The sequence below is a fragment of the Callorhinus ursinus genome, unplaced genomic scaffold, assembly GCF_003265705.2.
Source record: "Callorhinus ursinus isolate GAN/ISIS: 27379988/994484 unplaced genomic scaffold, GSC_fseal_2.0 scaffold54, whole genome shotgun sequence".
Taxonomy (NCBI): domain Eukaryota; kingdom Metazoa; phylum Chordata; class Mammalia; order Carnivora; family Otariidae; genus Callorhinus; species Callorhinus ursinus.
The window spans coordinates 7730950-7751134 of record NW_027397116.1 but is presented as its reverse complement, the minus strand read 5'-3'; the positions used below and the strand labels follow the sequence as shown (position 1 = coordinate 7751134).

Genomic DNA, 20185 nt, shown 5'->3' with positions numbered 1-20185 from the left:
TTGCTGACCCGCCCCAGTGAGGACTCTGCGGGGAAACTGTTCCGTCCGCCCTCCTCAGGCAACTTCTGAAAAGCCCCTCCTGCATCGTCCGCCTTAAACCCCTTCATGGCCCGAGTGGCCACGGCCCAAGACCCATTCCCAATGTGACCTTTTCACCTCCCTTCGCTGCCCCGGACTTCCGAGAAAAGGTGGTGTTGCGGAAGGCTGTGAGAATAGCACCGACTCCGTGCAGGCTGTCTCTCTCGCTCTCTCTCTCTCTCTCTCTCTCTCTCTCTCTGTCTCTCTCTGAAGCGCTTTCACAGTTCTGGTGTCCTGCTCCGAGATATCTGAGGGCGCCGAACATGCCATGGAGTTCACGTCTCTGTCCGTGTTACCCCACCCCCCGATGACCCGCCTGATGAGTGTGACTCTTCCTAGAAATGGATGGAGCCTGCAAGGCCCGCTGAGAGCAGAACCATGCCTCTCTGTCTTCGGCAAGATTGGACTCTTAGGGGCGCCTGGGTGGCTCAGTCAGTGAAGCGTCTGCCTTTGGCTCAGGTCTAGATCCCGGGGTCCTGGGATCGAGTCCCCACATCGGGCTCCCTGCTCAGCGGGAAGCCTGCTTCTCCCTCTGCCTTCCACTCCCCCTGCTTGTGCTCGCTCCCTCTCTCTGACAAATAGATAAAATCTTAAAAAAAAAAAAAAAAAGATTAGACTCTATAGTTAGAGGACCCAGTGCACCCACAGAACAGTGGGTGTGGGATTAAACACAGGGTATAATTATAGTAGAGCCCTGGAGAAGCCATGTTTGCCTCTTTGAGCCCCCCCCCCCCCCCCTTCCTTCCTAAAAACATAATTATTTAATGTCAGTTGGTTAAAAAAAAAAAAAAGCAAAGGGATCAGCTGGAATTTGTAAAAGTCCATCTGTGTTTGGGCTGTACCGATTGCCTGTCCGAGCAGAATGACCTCAGTGAGGCCGTCTTGGGGGGAAGAGAGGTCCCAGCTACAGCTGGTTCTCCACATCCTGAGGGAAAATTTAAAAGTGCTGTAAAGTCCCAGGCCATTGTGGACTGTCCTTGAACACCGCAAAACGATCTCGTCATTGAGGCTGATGGTCAAAAAGCGCCTCTGACTCTTTGTTATGCCCACCGAGGCAGGTGCTGTGGCCCAGTCTCTCCCTCCCCCACCACGGAAGAAAGCAGAAGGTTCTAAAGACATCGTACCTCTCCTGCTGAAACTGGGGAACCCGTCTCTCTCCCTGCTTCTCTCTCTCTCATTTCTAGGCCATTCCTAAAGTACACAGTCATGGTAGATCATGGTCCCCGAGGTGGCTGCCTGAAAGGACCATCAGTCCCTTTCTCCATCTTGGTCCCGTCTCTGCATTGTCACCCTCAGCTTGCTGTGCTTTTAGGGGAAGGTGTTTCTGCTCTTGGCATGAGAATAGCTATTCCCAATAACAGTGAAGACAAACCCCTCGCACGGGACATCAGAGCAGCTGAAAGGACAGCGTGTTTATTTCCATGCTGCTGTATCTCGTCAAGTGGGAATATCACGGAGGTCTCAAAATCAGTCTTCTCAGCCTGCTGACCCTTCTCTTTAGTATCCATGGCTGCTTTACATCATACAGGGGAGGCAGTTCCTGAGCCCGGTGTCAGGAGATGAGCATTAGATTGGCACTAAGAAGTCCGGAGAACCCTTTAAAGAAAACCATTCGGCCTCTCCATTGTGGTTTCCTCAACAGTACAATGGGAATAATGTTACCTTGTTTGTAGGTTATTCGGCTCCCATGATGTAATAGATGCGAAAGTGTATCGTGAAACACCAAATCCTGTGCTGATGTGATTAGCATTCACTGGCATCACGGGACTTAGCTTTTTCAGAAAAGAGTGCTCTTCCTTCTGCCTTATGATGCTGAACACCTATTACGTGCTGGGTGGCCCTGTCCTGGGTCTGGAGCTAGGACACAGGAGTGGGAAGGCAACAGGTTTAGGCCCTGTGCTCGTGGAAGTTACAAAGGCCCCTCCCCCGATATAGAGCCCATCCTCCCAGTGTCTGTGCTCCCAGGACTAGTGTGCCCAGTATCTGTCCTCCTAGTGCAGGTGCTCCCAGGGCTGGTTCAATGTGCATCCTGGTCAGGAAGGTCTAAAAGGGAACTCACCAAGGAGCTCATTGGAGAGACCAGATGTCAGCAGAGCTCTTGCTGCCTCTCAGCCTTCTCTGATCTAGGGCTGCCGAATGCAAAGACACAGCTCACTCCCTGCTAAAAGAGAATTCTCAAGGTGTTTAAGAGCTCTTGAAAAGAATTACCAAGTCCCCTTGTCCAAGCTCCTCTGGCAGTGACTGAACTCAAGCCAGTACCCCGTGGGTGCTCCGCTGCACAATGTGTATGTTCTTCATTGATGACCTTTCATTCACTTGTACACACAAAAGCTAAATTGATGTATTCAGATGAGATTATGGAAGTGGCTATTTTCTCACTTTTCTGACACAGGGAAGCCTCTCAGATATGTTGTCTAGCCTTTTAAAATGGTCTGATGAAACAGCTGAAACGAATAGAATATTATATGTCAATTATATCTCAATTAAAAAAAACAAACAGGGGCGCCTGGGTGGCTTAGTCATTAAGCGTCTGCCTTCGGTTCGGGTCATGATCCCAGGGTCCTGGGATGGAGCCCTCCATCGGGCTCCCTGCTTGGTAGGAAGCCTGCTTCTCCCTCTCCCACTCCCCCCTGCTTGTGTTCCCTCTCTCGCTGTCTCTCTCTCTGTCAAATAAATCAAATCTTTAAACATAAAACATTTAAAAAAATGTAACATGAGATGGTCCTCCGTATCATTTAAAAAAGAAAAAAAACCAAAAACAGTCTAATGAGATCAATGCAAAATGGCAAGAAAGAGGCATCTAAAAAGGCATAACTCAGTCACCGTAACCTGGCAAAAGTAATTCCGCTGACTTTAAGGTGCACCAGGCTGTTCTTTACCTTTGTCTGCTGCTTATTTGATTCTGCTTATGTACCTGGGTAGACACCACTCTGGTTCTCCGGGTCTTCTGTTTGCTTCTATCCTAACACATTTAAAAAGCACTGGCTTTCTTCAAAGAGCTCTTCTTGAAAGAGCACTTAGGAAATGCTTTTGAGGAAGTACAGAAGAGCCACTGCCTGGGACTAAGTAAAAGCATCTGTCGTGTGTCATCTGCATGCTGGCCCGTGAGAAAATGGAGCTTCTGAAGTCAAAGCTTCAGAAACCACCTGAGTTTTGACCCCTTGTCCGAAACACTTCTGAAGGTGTCTGAGAAAAAACTAGAGAGAGCCGTAAGACAGAGCTTACACTTTCCCAAAGAAGGGAAACTCTTTTTTTCTTAAGAATTCTGTCTAGCCTCAAAATCTCAGCGCCTTCGGTCTTTGCAGGGGTACAGGAGAAAGGGGGACAGGTTGGAATCACTCTTTGGGATGTCCTGGCTGCTGTCTATCCCAGTGTCCCTAAGAGCAGATCAAGTTGCACACATTTTATAGCCTCTCTACACCCAACTCATGAGACTGATGCTAAGCCATGGGGCTTGCTCTCGGATACTTAAATAAAGCTAACCATATTCGCACATTTTAAAGGACTCAGCTGTGGTCTAGTTCTGCCATGAAGATTCTTACTTTAAAGACTGTTTTTTCTCCTCTCACAAATGGTGGCCCCACCTTGAATGAAATTTGCTTAGCACCCAAATGAACATGATTTCTTAAAACAGGCATAACACCCACGGCTCCATTCCAGAACACGTTCACACCACAGTTAATCTGGATTCCTATAATTCCTGTATGGTCCCATATCTTGATTGCCCATAGTTGTGTTGCCAGTACAAACAGGATGGGGGAAGAGTACACACCCTTACTGAATACATCTACCAACCCCAGGAAAGCACCATCCTTTGAAACTCGAATATTCTTTGTGAGGAACTGAATGACCATCTACTGAAATGCTAATAAGAATATCTGCTGGGGCGCCCAGGTGGCTCTGTCTTTAAGCGTCTGCCTTCGGCTCAGGTCATGGTCCCAGGGTCCTGGGATCGAGCCCCGCATCGGGCTCCCTGCTCCGCGGGGAGTCTGCTTCTCCCTCTGCCACTCTCCCTGCTTGCGTTCCCTCTCTCGCTGTGTCTCTGTCAAATAAATAAATAAAATCTTAAAAAAAAAACAAAAAACATCTGCGAACTAAAAACTCCTTCAAAGCAGTTCTTCCTTCCTGCCATCTTTACATTTGAGATTCAGGGCTAGCAGTCATCACAAAGAACAATTCAGACCTTCCATTCAGGTTTTCAAGGAAGCGTATTTGGAAACTAACCCTCAGAGTGTCGATTCATAGAGGACAGGCATTTTGAGGTGAGGTGGGTTCCGGACACTTCCTCAGCCTTGTCCTGTTGGCCATTTTCCTTGATGTCTGGCAGTAGGATGCCGCTGGCCTGCTGATCTGTCTTAGAAAGCGTGCCGCTGGGCAAAGAGCAGCCTCACTGGGGAACCAGTGTGTAACTGCGCGGCGCTAGGGGCCCCTTCCCATGGACCTGTCTGTCCCCACGGAGATGAGCGGTGCGCGCTGGTGCCTGCCAGAGTGGAAACAGCTCAGAGGAAGAAGTTGTAGTATGGATTCAGTTCTGTAGTCACCCAAACACAATTTAGAAACTTGGTTCATGATCTGGGAGTCTAGGGGATTGAATGAAATATGTACTAAGTGGCTTTCTGATTTTCAGATTCTGTCCTCTGCAATATCATTTAACAAATGAATGTCCGCGCTTACCAAATCAGATTGCAAATCCATCTCGGCGTATCTGAAATGAGGAATGAAGTCACATAAGTAGAGGCATTTGAATAGGGGTTGATCATTATAAAATCTGCACCCAAAAAAGCCTCGGGGTATAAGACATAGGCTAGTGGCATCTGTAAAATAGTTTGCATGGAAAAGACCTCAGACTTGAAATGTATTATGCATTCAAAAGACGTAGAAAATATGAGTGCAAAGGTGAAAAAAAGAGAGAGTGAGAATAACTTACTGTTGGTTTGCATTAATAAAAAAAAGCATAAGTTGCACAGGCAGGGAGGTCATAGTGCCATCTCTTCTGCCTTGAGAATTACGTTCCGACTTGAGGGTCTGATTTTAAGACTGGAGCAAAGAGGATAACGTGAAAGTAAAAGGCTTTCCTGAAAAATAATGAAAGGAAGTAAGGATGTTTGCTTAGGAAAAAAATAGGGGTGGGGAGACATAGGAACTGGTTTCCAAATTTCCGAGCAGGGTCAAGCAGAAGGAGAGTAAATCATCCCGTGCTGCAGAACTAGACCCAGCGGGAAGGGCTGCAAGCAGGCCGATCTCAGCGCAACATAGGGAAGAGCTTGGCCCATCTCAGCGCAGCGTAGGGAAGAGCTTGGCCCATCTCAGCTCAGCGTTAGGGAAGAGCTTGGCCCATCTCAGCGCAGCGTAGGGAAGAGCTTGGCCCATCTCAGCGCAGCGTAGGGAAGAGCTTTTGTGCAACCCCGAGCTGTCAGACATTGTAGGAGGCCCGCTACCTGCATTTTGAGTTCTCTGTCACTGAGGAGTTCTGGAAGAGACAATTATCGGGTCTTCTCTTGTTGTAGAGAAAACTGCAGTAAGAGGAATTAGTTGCCAACAACCCTGAGAAGAGCACCTGTTAGGTGCCAGGCAATGCCTTGATGTGCTCTCAGTTCTAAGTGCAGCGTAGAGTTTCAGAGAGACCGAATGTGGGCTGTATTTGCTCTCCTTCTCTCAAACTGGATAATCCAGACCATCCATTCCTCTTCGTCTTTACTCACTCCCAAGTCATGAATTTAATACGTTCATAATAATAGCCCCTGCCACTTGGTTAAGTTGGTAAATAGCTTGCAGTCCTAGCAGGGTGTGCCTTGCTGCTTAGTAGCTTAGCTTTAGGGCAGAGCTATAGATCAGCCCAGTACCTCCAAGTGATTAGGCAATTGCCTGACAAAGAAGTTAGGCCACAAGCAAGAAGCTTACAGCAAACAAAGGGAGAAGCTCACAGTACCTGGCACGCATTGGCCATTATATGCATCACTGCCATAATTTCAGAAAGATTAGAGGAAGATTTTCAGCCCAGTAAAGAGCCACTATGCCCATTAAGCATGTTGAAAATCCACACCAGTCATTCTAGAGCTGCAGGGAAAGTGCAGTCGGTTCTGGAAAGGGGGATTGTTGGAAGTTGAGGGATAAGAATGTGTTCTTTGCAGGGATGAGCAAGAAATGTCTCAGACTGTGCATTTGAAGCCTTATTTTGGCAATGTTTGGTGTAATCCTGGGAAGATTTTGCTCCTCAGTTTCTCAACCTGTAAAAAGAGATTAAAAATGAAGTGTGCTTCTAGTCCATTACTCCATTAAGAGATTAAGGATGACATCCTAAGTTTTCAAGTTTAGCTTGTCAGCGAAATCAACACATATTGCCTTTTTTTCTACTGACCTTGTTGGGAGCCGTTCTGAATTCTAGAATAGTTGTATGGATAGCTATGTCATGGGGTCAGTGGCCTCTTTAAATGCTCTCAGTGGACCCGAATCATGACTATTTTGCCCCATTAGATGTCATAGAGAGACTAAAGCACAAATTGGAGAGAAGAGAGTAGAGACAGAGAGAGAAAATGGAGCAAAGGAAGGAGAGAAGATAAGAATGGGGAGAGAGAGAGAAAGAAACCCAAGCCAAGAGAGCTTTTATGTGCTTCAGAGAATGAGACAGAGACAGGGAAGAGTGCCTTCAGCTGCCTGTTCCAATCATGAGAAGACCCCTCTGCTGGGAGGGCATTGGAAAGGGAGATGCCACCCTCACGGGACACCTGCCCACAGAGGAGGGTCCGGGAACCCTCACCACGCTCACCGCCTGTGACCCTCTCTCAGTTAACCACTGGTCTCTCAGCAGCAGGGCTTGGCCTGTCCCTTTCCACAACCACAGATTGTGCTGCTAAAACCCAGCACACCCTACACACATCGCCGACCTAGCCCTGAGCGTGATGAGGGAGACACGTTAGAGGAATTGAGCCAGAAGAGGTGTTTCCATGTAGGTGGGGTTTTATGAGCCCGATGGAAACTTGGGAACAGACACTAGAAACCACGTGTCTGTCACAATTCAAGAAAGCCAACTGCCAGGGGCCGGCCCCACTGTTATTTGACTGCATTTTCTCTGTGCGGGAAGGGGCCCAGAAACTCCTGCGGACAGCATGCACAGTCTCAAATAGCAGTGAGCTGAAGACCAAGTCACATAAGCTGATGCTGACACAATTAGCCTTGCAGATGCCAACAGCATGTCAAGTTCAACACTGTCCCCGACTTGGAGACGCCCCACCCCACCCCCCTTCAATGGCAGATGCTCCGGTGCAGTGTTACATTTAATAGGAGGGATGGCCCGAGAGAACATCAGAAACCACTGCTGATGCGCTGTTTATTTCTCAGTCATTTTGGGTTAAATTGCTGTGACTTGAATGTCAGCAGTGTTTGGGATGTGGTAGTGAAATAAAATCCATAGCCCGTGTGCCAAGACAAATTTCAGAAAACCCCAAAACACAATTGTCTTGGTTTCTTGCTGGCTGTGTCTCTGCACACACAAATAGAGCCTAGTTTATTGCCCTCCAACCGTTCAGTGGGTTGCTTGTCTTGCCGCACTCTGGGGGATGTCTAATGAACCCCAAACTATTTCCCTCAAAGCTGGGGATGGCAGGAACAAGGGGCGGCTACATTCATTAGGCATGTCAAAAGTCCATGCCAATTACTGGAGAGCTGCACGAAAAGTGGTCATTTCTGGAGTGGGAGCTGAGAAGTTAGCTCTGTTCATTCTAGGAGCCAATGGATGCCACTGGGCCGAGGGCGACCAGGCACATCTGTGAGGGGGGCCATAGCGTTCTGGACCATACTGATGTTGGCAAAGTGCGTCTCATGGGGAAACATTCACACTGAACGAGCCCCAGATGTCCAAATCGGGGTCATTCTTTCCAAGAGTATCAGTGCAGGGCGCCTGGGTGGCTCAAATGGTTGAGCGTCTGCCTTCAGCTCGGGTCGTGATCCCAGGGTCCTGGGATCAAGTCCTGCATCGGGCTCCCTGCTAGGCGGGGAGCCTGCTTCTTCCTCTGCCTCTGCCTCTCTCTCTGTCTTTCTACCTCTCATGAATAAATAAATGAAACATTTAAGAAAAAAAAAAAGAGTATCGGTGAAAATACTTGATCTTGCATTGAACTCTGTTGAGCTTTAAGGCGAGGTCAAGCTGATCCCTAGTTGAGAAGAAGCCACTTCGTGTTGGGTTTTGCAACAGTGTTCCAATGCCTGGGTCAGTATTTCTGCCCGGGATAATATTCACGCCTTCTGTTCAAGGGGCTCCTTTGCACAGAAGGCAGGCATTATAGTAAAAAGCCAGAGCTTTTGATTGAAGGGCCAGTCTTGCCTTGACCTTAGCCAAGAGCTAGTTCACTCTCCTTGCTCTTAATATCTTTATCTGTGAAATGGGGTTGAAAAACACCCTCTGAGCAGAAATGAAGTATATGAAGCTAGTATAAAATGGGAGGGGGTCATGAAGTAGAATTCTGAAGCTGCAGTGACACGAGGCCATTCTTTTTCAGGGTGTGGGTGGTGGATGGACATTTTTAATTCATCCTTGGCTAGTTCATGACACTGAGTAATGGAAAGGGAAGCCTGCCAATGTTGTTGTGGTTGGACCATAGTCTAGGGCACATGCTATCAGGCCTGAGTGTAAAACAGAATCATCTGAAATTCACCCAGTAGGTCTGGGATGGGGCCAGGTGATAAGCATATTAGTAAGCTCCCCTGCCCAGGTAATTCCCATGCAGGTGGTGAATGACAATCATCTAATGTGGGATTTAGGGGAGAAAACCATTTTTTGGGGGTTTCATGAATGGAGAACATCAAAACGAGAAAGATGAGCTCCAAGTGAGCCACCTAGTTCAACCCGATTCAGGACACCCCGCTGCATCTTTCATCTCAAAACTACATGAATTCTTCAGTGAGGGGAGCACTCCCAACCTTGAAGGACAGTGCATTTTTTTAAACTCTTCTAAATTAATAGAAAAATTATTGCTATATTGAGCCAAAATATGACTCTCTGGCCCATTTAGAAAGTAAGAACTTCCCATATGCAAGCTCCTGGAATATTTGGAGTCTCCCTGGTGTCTCTAAGTTGTCTCTTCTTCAAGCTAAGTGTTATCAGTTCCTTCTTAAGGAACTGTCTCTATGCTCTCTGCTTGAGAATCAGCTGAGGAGCTTAGAAAAGGCACTCTCAGTCCAATTAATTAAACAATCTCTGGGGCTGGGACCCAGACATTCATATTTTCAAAGGTCTTTAGTTTGAAATGTGGAGTCAAGGGAGACAATTAGTGCAAATCATGGGGGAATTCTATTTTTCCTCTATCAGAGTCTCGTGTTGCTGTAATTTCGTCTTTTCTCGGTCCTACTCTTTTTTCTATGTGTAATGCCTGATCACAATTTTAGATGCTTCCAATAAATAACTTTCTTTCTTAAAAAAAAAGTTTAGATACTCCTTTGTCTTTAAAAAAAAAAAATCATTCAAAACTACTTATCGAATGACTACTATGTTCTATGTACTTTCCTAGATACTTTGGATACTTAATTGAACAAAACAAAGATCCCTCCGTGGAGTTTCTATTCTAGCAGCAGGAGATGGACAATAAAAAAGCAATAGACTAATTAAATAATTAGTATTGTCAAACTTCAGTAGTCCATTGGAAGACGATCAGTGCTTTCAAAAAATAAAAAAAAAAAAAGTCTGTCATAGGGGGTTGGACCATAGTCTGGGGCAGATGCTATCAGACCTGATTGTAAAAAAAATCATCCGAAATTCACCCAGTAGGTCTGGGATGGAGCCAGGTGATAAGCATATTAATAAGCGCCTTTGTCTGTCTGTCTTTGTGGATTTCTTTTCTTCTGTCTTTTATTTCAGTGGTTCTTGAGGTTTAGGGAACATACGAGTCACCCAAGGAGTTCGATGAAATGCAGACCAGCCCTAGCCCACACCCACGCTTTGGGAACCCCTGCTATGGAGGGTCCACACATCCACTAATCACCAGGAGCCCAAGAAGGGATATACTAACTTGTATTTAAGGTTCAGGTGAACGGTGAGTGCCTCAGGCAAGAAGACAAACCTAGTAGGAAGTAAGCAACAGATGGATGAGTGAAGCATTGCCTTCCTAAAGGCTGAGCTCTGCACATTCTTGGGGGTATTTCTTTCAGTCCCCCAGTCCACATTCTTTGTCAGAGCTCATCACATACTGGTGATGTTGTCAGACTTTCCTCAGGTTTTGGTTTTTGCTGCCTTTTTTGGTAAGTAGTCCTTCTATGAGCATCGTAGTGGGAGGCGGAATAGCTTGACACAGAGAAGTCTGGTGAGAAGAAAGAATTCTCGTGGCCCCTTTCTGAGGCAGATTGCTGAAGGCCGGTGATGGGGAACCTGAGAGAACTTTGGTTGACTCATAGAGTCGTTTATAAACTGCCCCAGTACACTTAGCTGCTTCTGCTCCTTCCCGTCTCCTCCTCTAATTTAAGTTTGTCAGGCGGTAGGAGAGTTGTCTCTCCCTGAGGATATTCAAGGAAGGCCCGAGGACCACTTGGCGGCTTTGCTGCAGAATGGGAAGGGGGACAGGAAGGGACCTTTCTGAGGGGAAATCTGTGCTAAACCAGTGCTCCAATGTTCCATCTGCTTAGGTATGCCATCCTGACCACATGATTCAGTGCGTATTATATAGGGAATTATTTAAATCATTGCATAGATGGAGAAACTGTTGCCATTAGCTAGCGCCGGATGATTTGGAATTAAAATTCAGATGGCCTTGCAGGTCCCGCGTGGCATTAAGCTCCTATAGATTTCACTGGGGTGGGGCTAGCTGTAAAATGTGTGGGATGCTTTTCCAAATGAAAACGTGGGGCCTCTTGTTTAAAAAGCAGGGAACATAGACTGTCAAAGATTCTAAAATACAAAATGCTTTCCTTTGGTTCCACGATCCCTTTCCCTCTCCTCTGTCTTGACCTGGTGCGGTGTTTTCATGTGCGCTCTGATGTCGTGTTCCCTTGGGTATGGGGACCCTCCCAGAGTAGGAGCAGACTCACAGGCCCCGGGGGCCCTGCCCTCTAGCCTGGGACTGTGTAGCTGGGTGCCCCCTGCCTCCAGCCACCAGACTGATGCCACCTTGAGCCTGGTATCTCCCTTCCCATGGGACTGCCACAACAACCCATAAAATTGCAAACTCTGCAGCGTGCTTGGTACCTGGATCAAGAGTGGCCAAGAGTTGCCCTCCAAATGCATTCTGACACACTTCACTGGTGTGTGCCTGACCCTGACTCTCCCAGGTGAGGCTGGGGGCACCAGAGGGGCAGGGCTAGGGGGCTGAGGACCAATCTTCGGAAGGCCCGCGGGTAACAAGAGATTCAATAGCTCACGAGCCAAGGGTTTGTGCCCCCTGCACACGTCTCATTTGTCCCATCAGACTTCCCTTCTACAGCCTAAATTCAAAGATGAAATTATTAAGGATTTCAAGATGGTGACTGTAGAGCATTAATCTCAAATATGAGGCTTTGCTGAGCACAGGGACTCTGTGTAACTGCCCTGGGCACACGTCCCTGCAGCGGGCCCCGGGCTCTGGAGAACCAAAGAACTGGACGGAAAGATTCCTGGACAGGAGGTGTTTACTTTGGGAGAAGATAATATACAATGAGCTATTATTACATTATTGGAACAGATAACAAGTCAGTATACAATGCTTATAAAAGTAGCTTGTGATTAACTGCTATAATTAGGCTTTCTGTTCACTGACTTTGTAAGGTGATAACTACTTAGATTTCCTCTTTTTTTTTTTTCCCCTCTTGTCCGTTCCCCCAAATCTGATTCAGCCGGGAGGTGTAGCCAGGATTGAGGAGAGGGGGACACCACTCACTTGATGTCATTCTGGAATCTCCCATGTGCAAGATTTTCCCTGAGAGGCAGGCCCACAGGAGAGAGCACGGGACGAGGCACGGAATCAGCCTGATGGTCTGATCCAAAGCGTTGCAGGAAAATCGATTTGAATAAACCAAAAAAAAAAAAAAAAAAGTGGGTCAGAAATGGAGAGGCAGGAGCCAATGAGGATGTGAGTGTGGATAAGTTGGCAAAGGTTGAGCCCAAGTACCTGACCACCTGGCGATGGAGTAGGAGCTGGGATTGGAATTACAGAGGACTTGAGGGAGAACTCCCATTCCAACGGGGGAAATGAGTTCTTGGAGAAGGCAGAGGAAAAAGCTCCATCCCTCCAAGGCTAAGGGGGTGGATCAGGGCTGCACAAGCCATTAAATACCTACCCTGCTGCTTTGGCGCCCTGTGCCCGGGGAGCTAGCCGGCCGCATCCCCGGCTGGGTGTCGATGGGCTGCGGTCAGCTCTCCCCGCACCGTGCCTCCCAAAGCTTTGATGAGGTAAGGGTAAGGTCACAGCCCAGGCCAGAGCAATTTGCTGTGACGCTTCCCCCCCCCCCCCCCCCCCCCCCCCCGCGCCAAATGCAGAAACATTTGCCGAGTCGCTCAAGTTCCTCCGCCAGGCAGGGGGCTGGTGACCCAAAGCAGATGACAGCAGGGGATAGCTGCAACCAGCCCTTGGAAGCGGTCGTCAGCTCTTTTTGGTCAACAGCCTTTATGGAGGGCTCTGCTGCTCGGGTGTGCTGGAGCAGAGGTGTGGGGGGAGGCTGCGGCTTCCTCTTGGCCGGATCCCTGCACTGTGGTGACGAGACCGAAGCAGAGTTGCTGGTAGGGGCTGCTCCGTGGGCTTTTCCCTTCGTGCCTGAACTCCTTGTGCTTCTAAAGCAAGAAGCTCCCAGACGCGGGTCTGTGTTATCAGACCCTGACATGGAGCTCGCCGATGGGTTCGAGGCGCCAGAGGGGAGGAGGGCTGCTGGCCAGTGTGTAGGGAGCACAGCCCAGTGGCACTTGAGCGTCAAGCTCCTCCTGTAAATATTTGCAGACGCCCCTTCCAAGCTCAAAAGCCTGGGACAGGATCATTGGACGATTTGCTTAGAAGAGGAGGAAACAAAATTGACCTCGTGGTCAGAAGCAGCCATAAAAAGAAAGAGTGAGTTTGGGCAGAAGACCAGAAAAGGGGAAAAAAAAAAAATCACTCAAAGTTTCATAAACACAAAAGAGAATAAAAATAAATCTCAAGAGCACTTATTTACAAACTCGAGGGAAGGATGAGATTGGGTGGGTGGGTGTGAAAGATGGGTGTTTGGGGAAGGAGAACCGGCCTGTGGGGGTTCTGCTGGATGAAGAGCGGCAAACAGCTCACGAGATGTTTACTCGGCCTAATGACAGGAAATGCACTGAATCAGCTTTGCTCTTGCAGGATGCTCTCTCAGAGCATGTCTGAAGCTTCTGCTGTCTAATGGGGAGGCCGTGTGAAGATGAATGCAGCCACTAGGCCTTGTGGAAGGTTCTGGCCAAACTCTAGGATGTAGGAAGCCAGAGAGCCTGGCTCGAGTCTTGCCCCAGCTTCTCTGCCTGGGCATCTGGCCTGTTGGCCGCTGAGCTGGTCAGGCCAGGACCAGCGTGTCCAATCACCTGGGCTGGGCATGTTCCCGAGGAGAGAAAGATCAATTTCTTCCCAGCAGCGACCTTTTTCGATCACAGTGCTCAGGGGGCTCTGGGAAACCTGGCTACTTGTAGGCATGTTTGTCTGCCTGAAAACCGTCCACCGGCTCATGCACAGTCGTAATGCACTGGGCCATCACTGTGTCTGCATGAATACTTTCTTTTCTCTGACACCTGGATGCTTTAGATTTTTGGGGGTTTTTATTTTGTTTGTTTGTTTCGGAGACGCCTGGCTCACGAGCTACAAAGCTTCCATTCACACAGTCGGTCGGTCGGTCGTTTGCAAGGCGGTCACCCTGGGTGCGGAGCGTGGCTGGGAGGAACTCACCGCTTCCTCAGAAGCAGCCTTCTGAGAGTCACAGGACAAAGGGGTGGGATGGGGGTAAGCCCCCTTGAGGGAAAAGACTGCCGAGCTCTTAAGATCAGCAAATGGTGTGTTCCTAGCATTTTTTTTTTTTTCAGTCTCATTGTCAGGGCACGGGCTTCCCCAAAAATCACGAAAGGTATTTATTTCTATTTTAAGATCGGCAACATGGCTTGTTTATTTAATAAGAAGTTAGTCTTGCCAATAGCCAGATGGCCGAGTCTTTCAAGCCTCCCGTTGATGACCAACTATGCAAACAGTGGATCCTTGGTGAATTCCATGTGTGCAGGGCCCTGTCCTAGGGATGGGGGGGTGGGGGGCAGGGCGAAGGAAGACCTGGCAAATCTGGTCTCTGCCCTCAAGATTCTTAAAATTTCACGGGGGAAAACAAAATAAACAAACATAATGCAGAAGTAATAAAAACACTTGTAAAAAGCCATAAACAACTGTGAATGATTATGTTGTAATGAAGCTACATAGCTGAGAAGAGGGTAGAAAGTACTGGAGCTACCCGATTTGGACAGAGCATTCCAGAATAATGAAAGAAGGTCTGCAGAAGATGTGGGAGGAGAATTGTAGAAACATCTGGAACAAGTGGCCTGCCCAGTGTACATGCTCAATAAACGGGTGCCGCATATGAAGCATGTGGCTGGGATTAGGACCTGCTTTGGTTTTGTTGGTGCTCAGGTGTTTATTCAAAGGTGGTGGCATATTACTGCAAAATAACAGCAAACCTCTAGCAACCCATGACCTTGAAATTGTTGTGTACTATCTGTCTCTTTGTGTTTTCCGGGGCTTCGAACTGAGGGAGTTGGGGCTGACTCTTTCTCGTCATTAGCCAGGATAACCAGTATGTGGGTATAGTTTTTTGTTTTTTTTTTTAATCCAGATTTTCTCACCCCAACTTCACTAGAGGGTGTATTTGGTCATAGGTGTATGAAAAACCAAACTATTGAAGCCAAAAAAGATGCAATACATGAACCTGGATAGAGTAGAGTATTCTGATGCCAAAACTTCAAGGAAAAAAAGTACATGGGCAAACTGCTTGCCATTAGGAGCTATTTTCTTGGCACATCTGATTAAAGTGTATGCAAGCCTGACAGCTCTCTCTAGGCATCAACTGTCACGAACTTGTTCCAATTCATAACCGTCTAGGATTTTCCACTGCTTTGTCAACTTTCAAAGGATAGGGTTAACTGCATGCCCTCAAATGGAGTTGGAAGTGGTTTGTTAATCTCTATTAATCTGCGACTCCTGTAACCAAATGCACATGTTTATTTATTGTCCCCCCCCTCTGGTTAAATTGTTAATGGTATTAAATTGGCCCTTGGAAACGAAATCATTCTGTAGATATTTCCCTGATGTTTTCTTGAGACGATCTCATGCCTCACGGTCTTTTTTGAGAGAACAATGGGTTTTATCATTTTCAATGATTACCCTAACTTTTTACAGATGCCATCCCGCCCACTTTCTACAGACCGTACTTCAGAATTGTCCGATTTGACGTCTCGGCGATGGAGAAGAATGCATCCAATTTGGTGAAAGCAGAGTTCAGAGTCTTTCGTTTGCAGAACCCAAAAGCCAGAGTGCCCGAACAGCGGATCGAACTGTATCAGGTAACTTTTGTGTGGTTGTTTTGGTGGACAGTCAGTTTGAAGTCTAAGAGTAAAATACTTTCTGCCATTATCAATTTTCTGAGCTGATAGAAACCATGCTGTCCGTTCACAATCGTGAGAGGGGCTCTCATTTGTCATTACTCTGCCCTCGGTAGCTCATTCCTCAATCAGGAAGGAAGGAAGAAGCTTTAGAAGGAAGTGGGGAAGCTCTGAGCACATTTCTCCGGTGGCGTAAATGGCTGGAGTACCCACCCTTGGGAGGGATGGCACCCAGAAGTCCTCCCCCTCAATCTGGAAAGTCAGACAATGTGGGCTTTCCTATTGTCTTCTCTCGCCCCGTAGTTTTCACTCCTTTTTCGTCCTCTCTTTGCTATCTCCTGCCTCTTCGCTAACCTCATTCTCTCTCCTTTCCTTTTTCTGGTTCTACCTGCTCTGTCCAGCTTCCCTCACCCCCATTCCCTGTCTGCCCCCGCCCTGCATTACTTCAGGCAGCCTTGACGTCTCTTTCATCTTCCTAAGTACAGTTGCTGGCAGCCTGGTTAAAAGATGATGATGATGATGATGATGATGATGAAGTGCCAAGTCACTGACATTTCAGAAAGGTTCTTAAAAGCTTCTCAAGTGGATTACAGGGCAGTAGATCCACATTATCGAGAAGCTTCAGGAGCTGCAGCATCTCAGGCTCCATCCCAGACTCACTGAATCAGAACTCACAAAGTGTAGAGCAGAATCTACATTTTTCAAAAGACCTTTGGGCGATTCGTACACACTTTGAGGCACTGCTCTGAAAGCCCTGAGTCTGAGGAGGGAGGCAGAACTGTGCATGAGTGACTTACGTGTGTCTTCGCGTCATAGGAACGGTGCGTGTAGAGAGCAGAGTTGAAGAGATTTCACCAGGGAGTTGACATCTGAGCAAGGCCTTAAGAAGCGTCTGTTAAAACAGGATGAGGGATGATCATTCTTGACAGAGGAGCAACCCTTGCAAAAACAGAGCCTTGGGGTGCCTGGGTGGCTCAGTGGGTTAAGCCTCTGCCTTCAGCTCAGGTCATGATCCCAGGGTCCTGGGATCAAATCCCACATCAGACTCCCTGTGGGGCAGGGAGGCTGCTTCTTCCTCTGCCCCTCCCCCTGGCTCATGCTCTCTCTCCTCTCTCTTTCTCTCTCTCTCTCTCTCACAAAAATAAATAAATAAAATCTTAAAAACAAAAACAAAAAACCAGAACCTTGAAGGGGCTTGTTGAGGGCACCACATAGATGGTGCTCAGGAGACACTGGCGGTGAGGGGAGACTGGGAGAAGCTTGCCCTCCAGGGAGAGTGTATGGAGGGAAACTAAAAAGTGTCAAGAAAACACCAAGAGAACCACAATGCTAAGGAGGAGGCATGGGCGACTATATGAATAAAAAGGGGGCTTACTTGAGGAAAAGAAAGGAATTGACATCTGTTTGCAGAAACTTCTGGTTGTTCTGGATTCTAAACATTTGGAAACGTTGACAATTTGGATGAGAATTTTCTTTGTATTTTTTATGAGAATGGGGGATTACCATACTCATAGATGTTGTATATGAGATTACAGAGAATAAGTTTTAAAAGTTATAAAAAGAGAAAAGAGTCTTCCAGTTTACTTGTGTGTTCATGAAAAAATAATTCTTACTTATTAAAATGAATCCCCAAGGACCTCTTCTTGGAGGACCTCAGATCCCAATGCATGTTCCGAGAGCACCGTGAGGGCATCCATTGCTCTCGGCCACCTAGAGTAGCGCCTGCGTCAGCTTCCTGGGTACCAGAGACTTCGTTAGGCATGTTATAAGTATTGTCTCCATTAATACTCACAACTATCCTGTGAGGCTGGCATGATGAGGTATTCTTTTCTTTTCCAAAAATGACTGAAATATAATTGCAATATGACATGATATTAGTTTAAGGTGTACAACATAGTGATTTGAGGTATGTAGATATTGCAAAATGTTTACCATGATAAGTTCAGTTAACATCCATCACTTCACATACTTAGGCATCCCCCCCCCACCCCCCGCCGGGGTGAGAACTTTTAAGATGTACTCTCTGAGCAACTTTCAAATATACGCTACAGCATTGTTATAGCTACGGTCCCCATGCTGTACATCATACCCCCAGGACTTATCTGTCTCACTACTGGAAGTTTGTACCTTTTTGACCGCATTCACCCATTGAAGGTATTCTTTCTACTACTGTGTTCTTCCTCCTTTTCACAGAGCAAGACGCTGCGTCAAAGAGAAAGTAAGTCACTGGGCCAGGATCACACAGCTAGGAAGTGGCAGGGTGGTCATACCAATCCAGTTGTGACTCCCAGGTGCTCGCTCCTCACCACATCCTGTGCTTTCCCTTCCTCTTTGCCTCAGTACCAGCCAGAATGGAAGAAAAATAAGAGGAACTAGGCCAGTCAGAGGGTGGTTTGATATCTGGAGGGAAAGCAAAAACTGGGTTCTCTGAAAAAGAAGCTAGATCAAAGGTAGCCAGATATATAATTCAAGGTAATTAAAAAAAAAAGAATAAAAACAAAAACATCATTCCGTGGGCGCCTGGGTGGCTCAGTTGGTTAAGCCACTGCCTTCGGCTCAGGTCATGATCCTGGAGTCCTGGGATCGAGTCCCACATCGGGCTCCCTCCTCCCTCTTATGCCTTCTGTCTCTCATTCTCTCACGCACGAATAAGTAAAATCTTAAAAAACAAACAAAACGAACAAACAAAAAAAAACATGATTCCGTGTTCTCTCTTTTCTTCTTTTTCAATTAAGTTGCTTTTATATGTCTCTGTATATGGATGATAGGAGCATCATGGATTGTTCTCCCTGGCTCCTTTTCAACTGCCTGACTTCAGTAAATTGAAGACAAGATTTCTTATGTCTCGTTGCCTCTAAGATAAGCTGCCAAGTCACTGTTATTCTTAGGCCCCTGACCCCGTGCTCCAAGGGGTGGAATTACTGATCACTTGCCTTACTCTCGGAGACCCTCTCATCGCCCGGAAAGGATGTGTCCCTCGAGGCTGGTAATTTAGAGGACCTTTAGTGACTTCTTCCTTACTGACTTCTTAGTGGCTGTGTACCTTCTCCGAGGTTATTGCCGCACCGGCTCTCCCATCACTGGGGCAGCCAGATCCTCACAGATTTGGAGTCTCCAGTTGGAAAAGGTACAGCCTATGATGGAAGCATATTGTATGAGGAGGGTGAGCGTGGGCTGATTCACTGTCACTGAACACAGGAACCTGGAGGAAGATACTTTTAGAGGGAAAGTAAGGAAGGCAACAACTCCTTATCAATCTGGAGCTCAGTGAGGCAACAGTCTCACCTTCTGAAACACGACTAGGAAGGAAGTCAGAGACCCCTGACCACCCTCACAGAAGACACAAAGCGCACCCCCAGCTGAGTTAGCAGAAAAGCAGCCTTTGGCCCTTTATTCACGTGTGACCAGGTTGGTCATCTCTAGGACCACGAGAAATTAGAAGCGCTGAATTAGAAGGGGAGGGCTGGAGGTAGACGCTTTGACAGAAGCAGATGATGCGTTAGACTCGAGGTTTTTGCCCATGCACCTTGGTGATGCTAGCCAGGAAAATCAGGTCACAGAGTGAACACAATGCTTGTTGTAGATGCTTTTTCTAAATCTTACCCTATTTATAGCTAACCCAGCCCTGATAGCTATGGCATCCCACCTGGTTCCTGACGTCTGCCATGGTGTCTTTATTTGGAGTCCCATTTTTGGCTTGTTCTCTGACTTTCCACTTGCCTTCAGCAGCCATTTGGTGGTCTTTGCAGCCTTCAGGAATCAACTCCTTCTTCTAGCCCCAGTACGGAAATTGGTGCTTATGATAAGAGCCTTGAATTATGAAGGTGAGGTTGAATTATATTCAGGAAACTGAATACATGCAATAAAATTTCAGAGAGTTTCATGTCCAAAATTGCTGAAATCTTATTTTGGGGGAAAAAAAGGCCTGGTGCTTCAGTGGGGAGATCTTTAGCTATTTGGAGAGCTCCGCTATTCAGAAGAACAGAAGAACAAAGCCTCTGAAGTTTCTAGATGCTCTTTGATTACTGTATCACTTGACACGCCATTGACATTCTACTCCCTAGAAGAACGGTAGGATGACTATGAATAGGTTCTCAGGCTGTTCAGATGGCTGAATGGGTAACTTATCAGAATTCCTCAGGGCATTTGTTTTAAGCAGGGGGAGAATGTGTGTGTGTATATGTGAGTGCACACGCAAGTTCATATGTGGGTACCAGGGCTCCCCCAAGTATGAAAGCCCCGTGGGAACTTTTATAAGGACTGCCCCCAGTACCTCTCTCTAGATTCCGATTCTCCCTAGAGAAAAAAAGAACTGCTTCTGGACAGGTGTAGTTTGCAGAGGCTCTCAGATCTTTGGATATGATCATTCTTCATTCTCCATTGGGAATCACCGATTTCAGGCAGAGTTTGGGGGTCATTCTGTCCCATAGGATGTATATAGGTACTCTTTCTTGAGTCAGAATACCAGGCTGGAAGGGCCTAAGATAGCTTTTCTGTGAGTGAGTTCAAAGTTTATCTTGTCCAGGGCTGTGCATCTGTTGATTCTCCTTGCCTGGGCGCATTAAAATGCCCAGG

At 47.2% G+C, this 20185-nt stretch overlaps 1 protein-coding gene across 3 annotated transcripts in view; it reads left to right on the top strand.

Annotated features, from left to right (window-relative positions):
• TGFB2 (transforming growth factor beta 2) overlaps positions 1 to 20185 on the top strand; it is an 81417-nt gene that overhangs the window by 35842 nt on the left and 25390 nt on the right. For all 3 annotated transcript variants that reach the window (XM_073884114.1, XM_025892273.2, XM_025892274.2), the window contains one exon: positions 15408 to 15571. In XM_073884114.1, coding sequence (XP_073740215.1) covers positions 15408 to 15571 — 164 coding nt within the window. The remainder of the gene's footprint in view (positions 1 to 15407; positions 15572 to 20185) is intronic.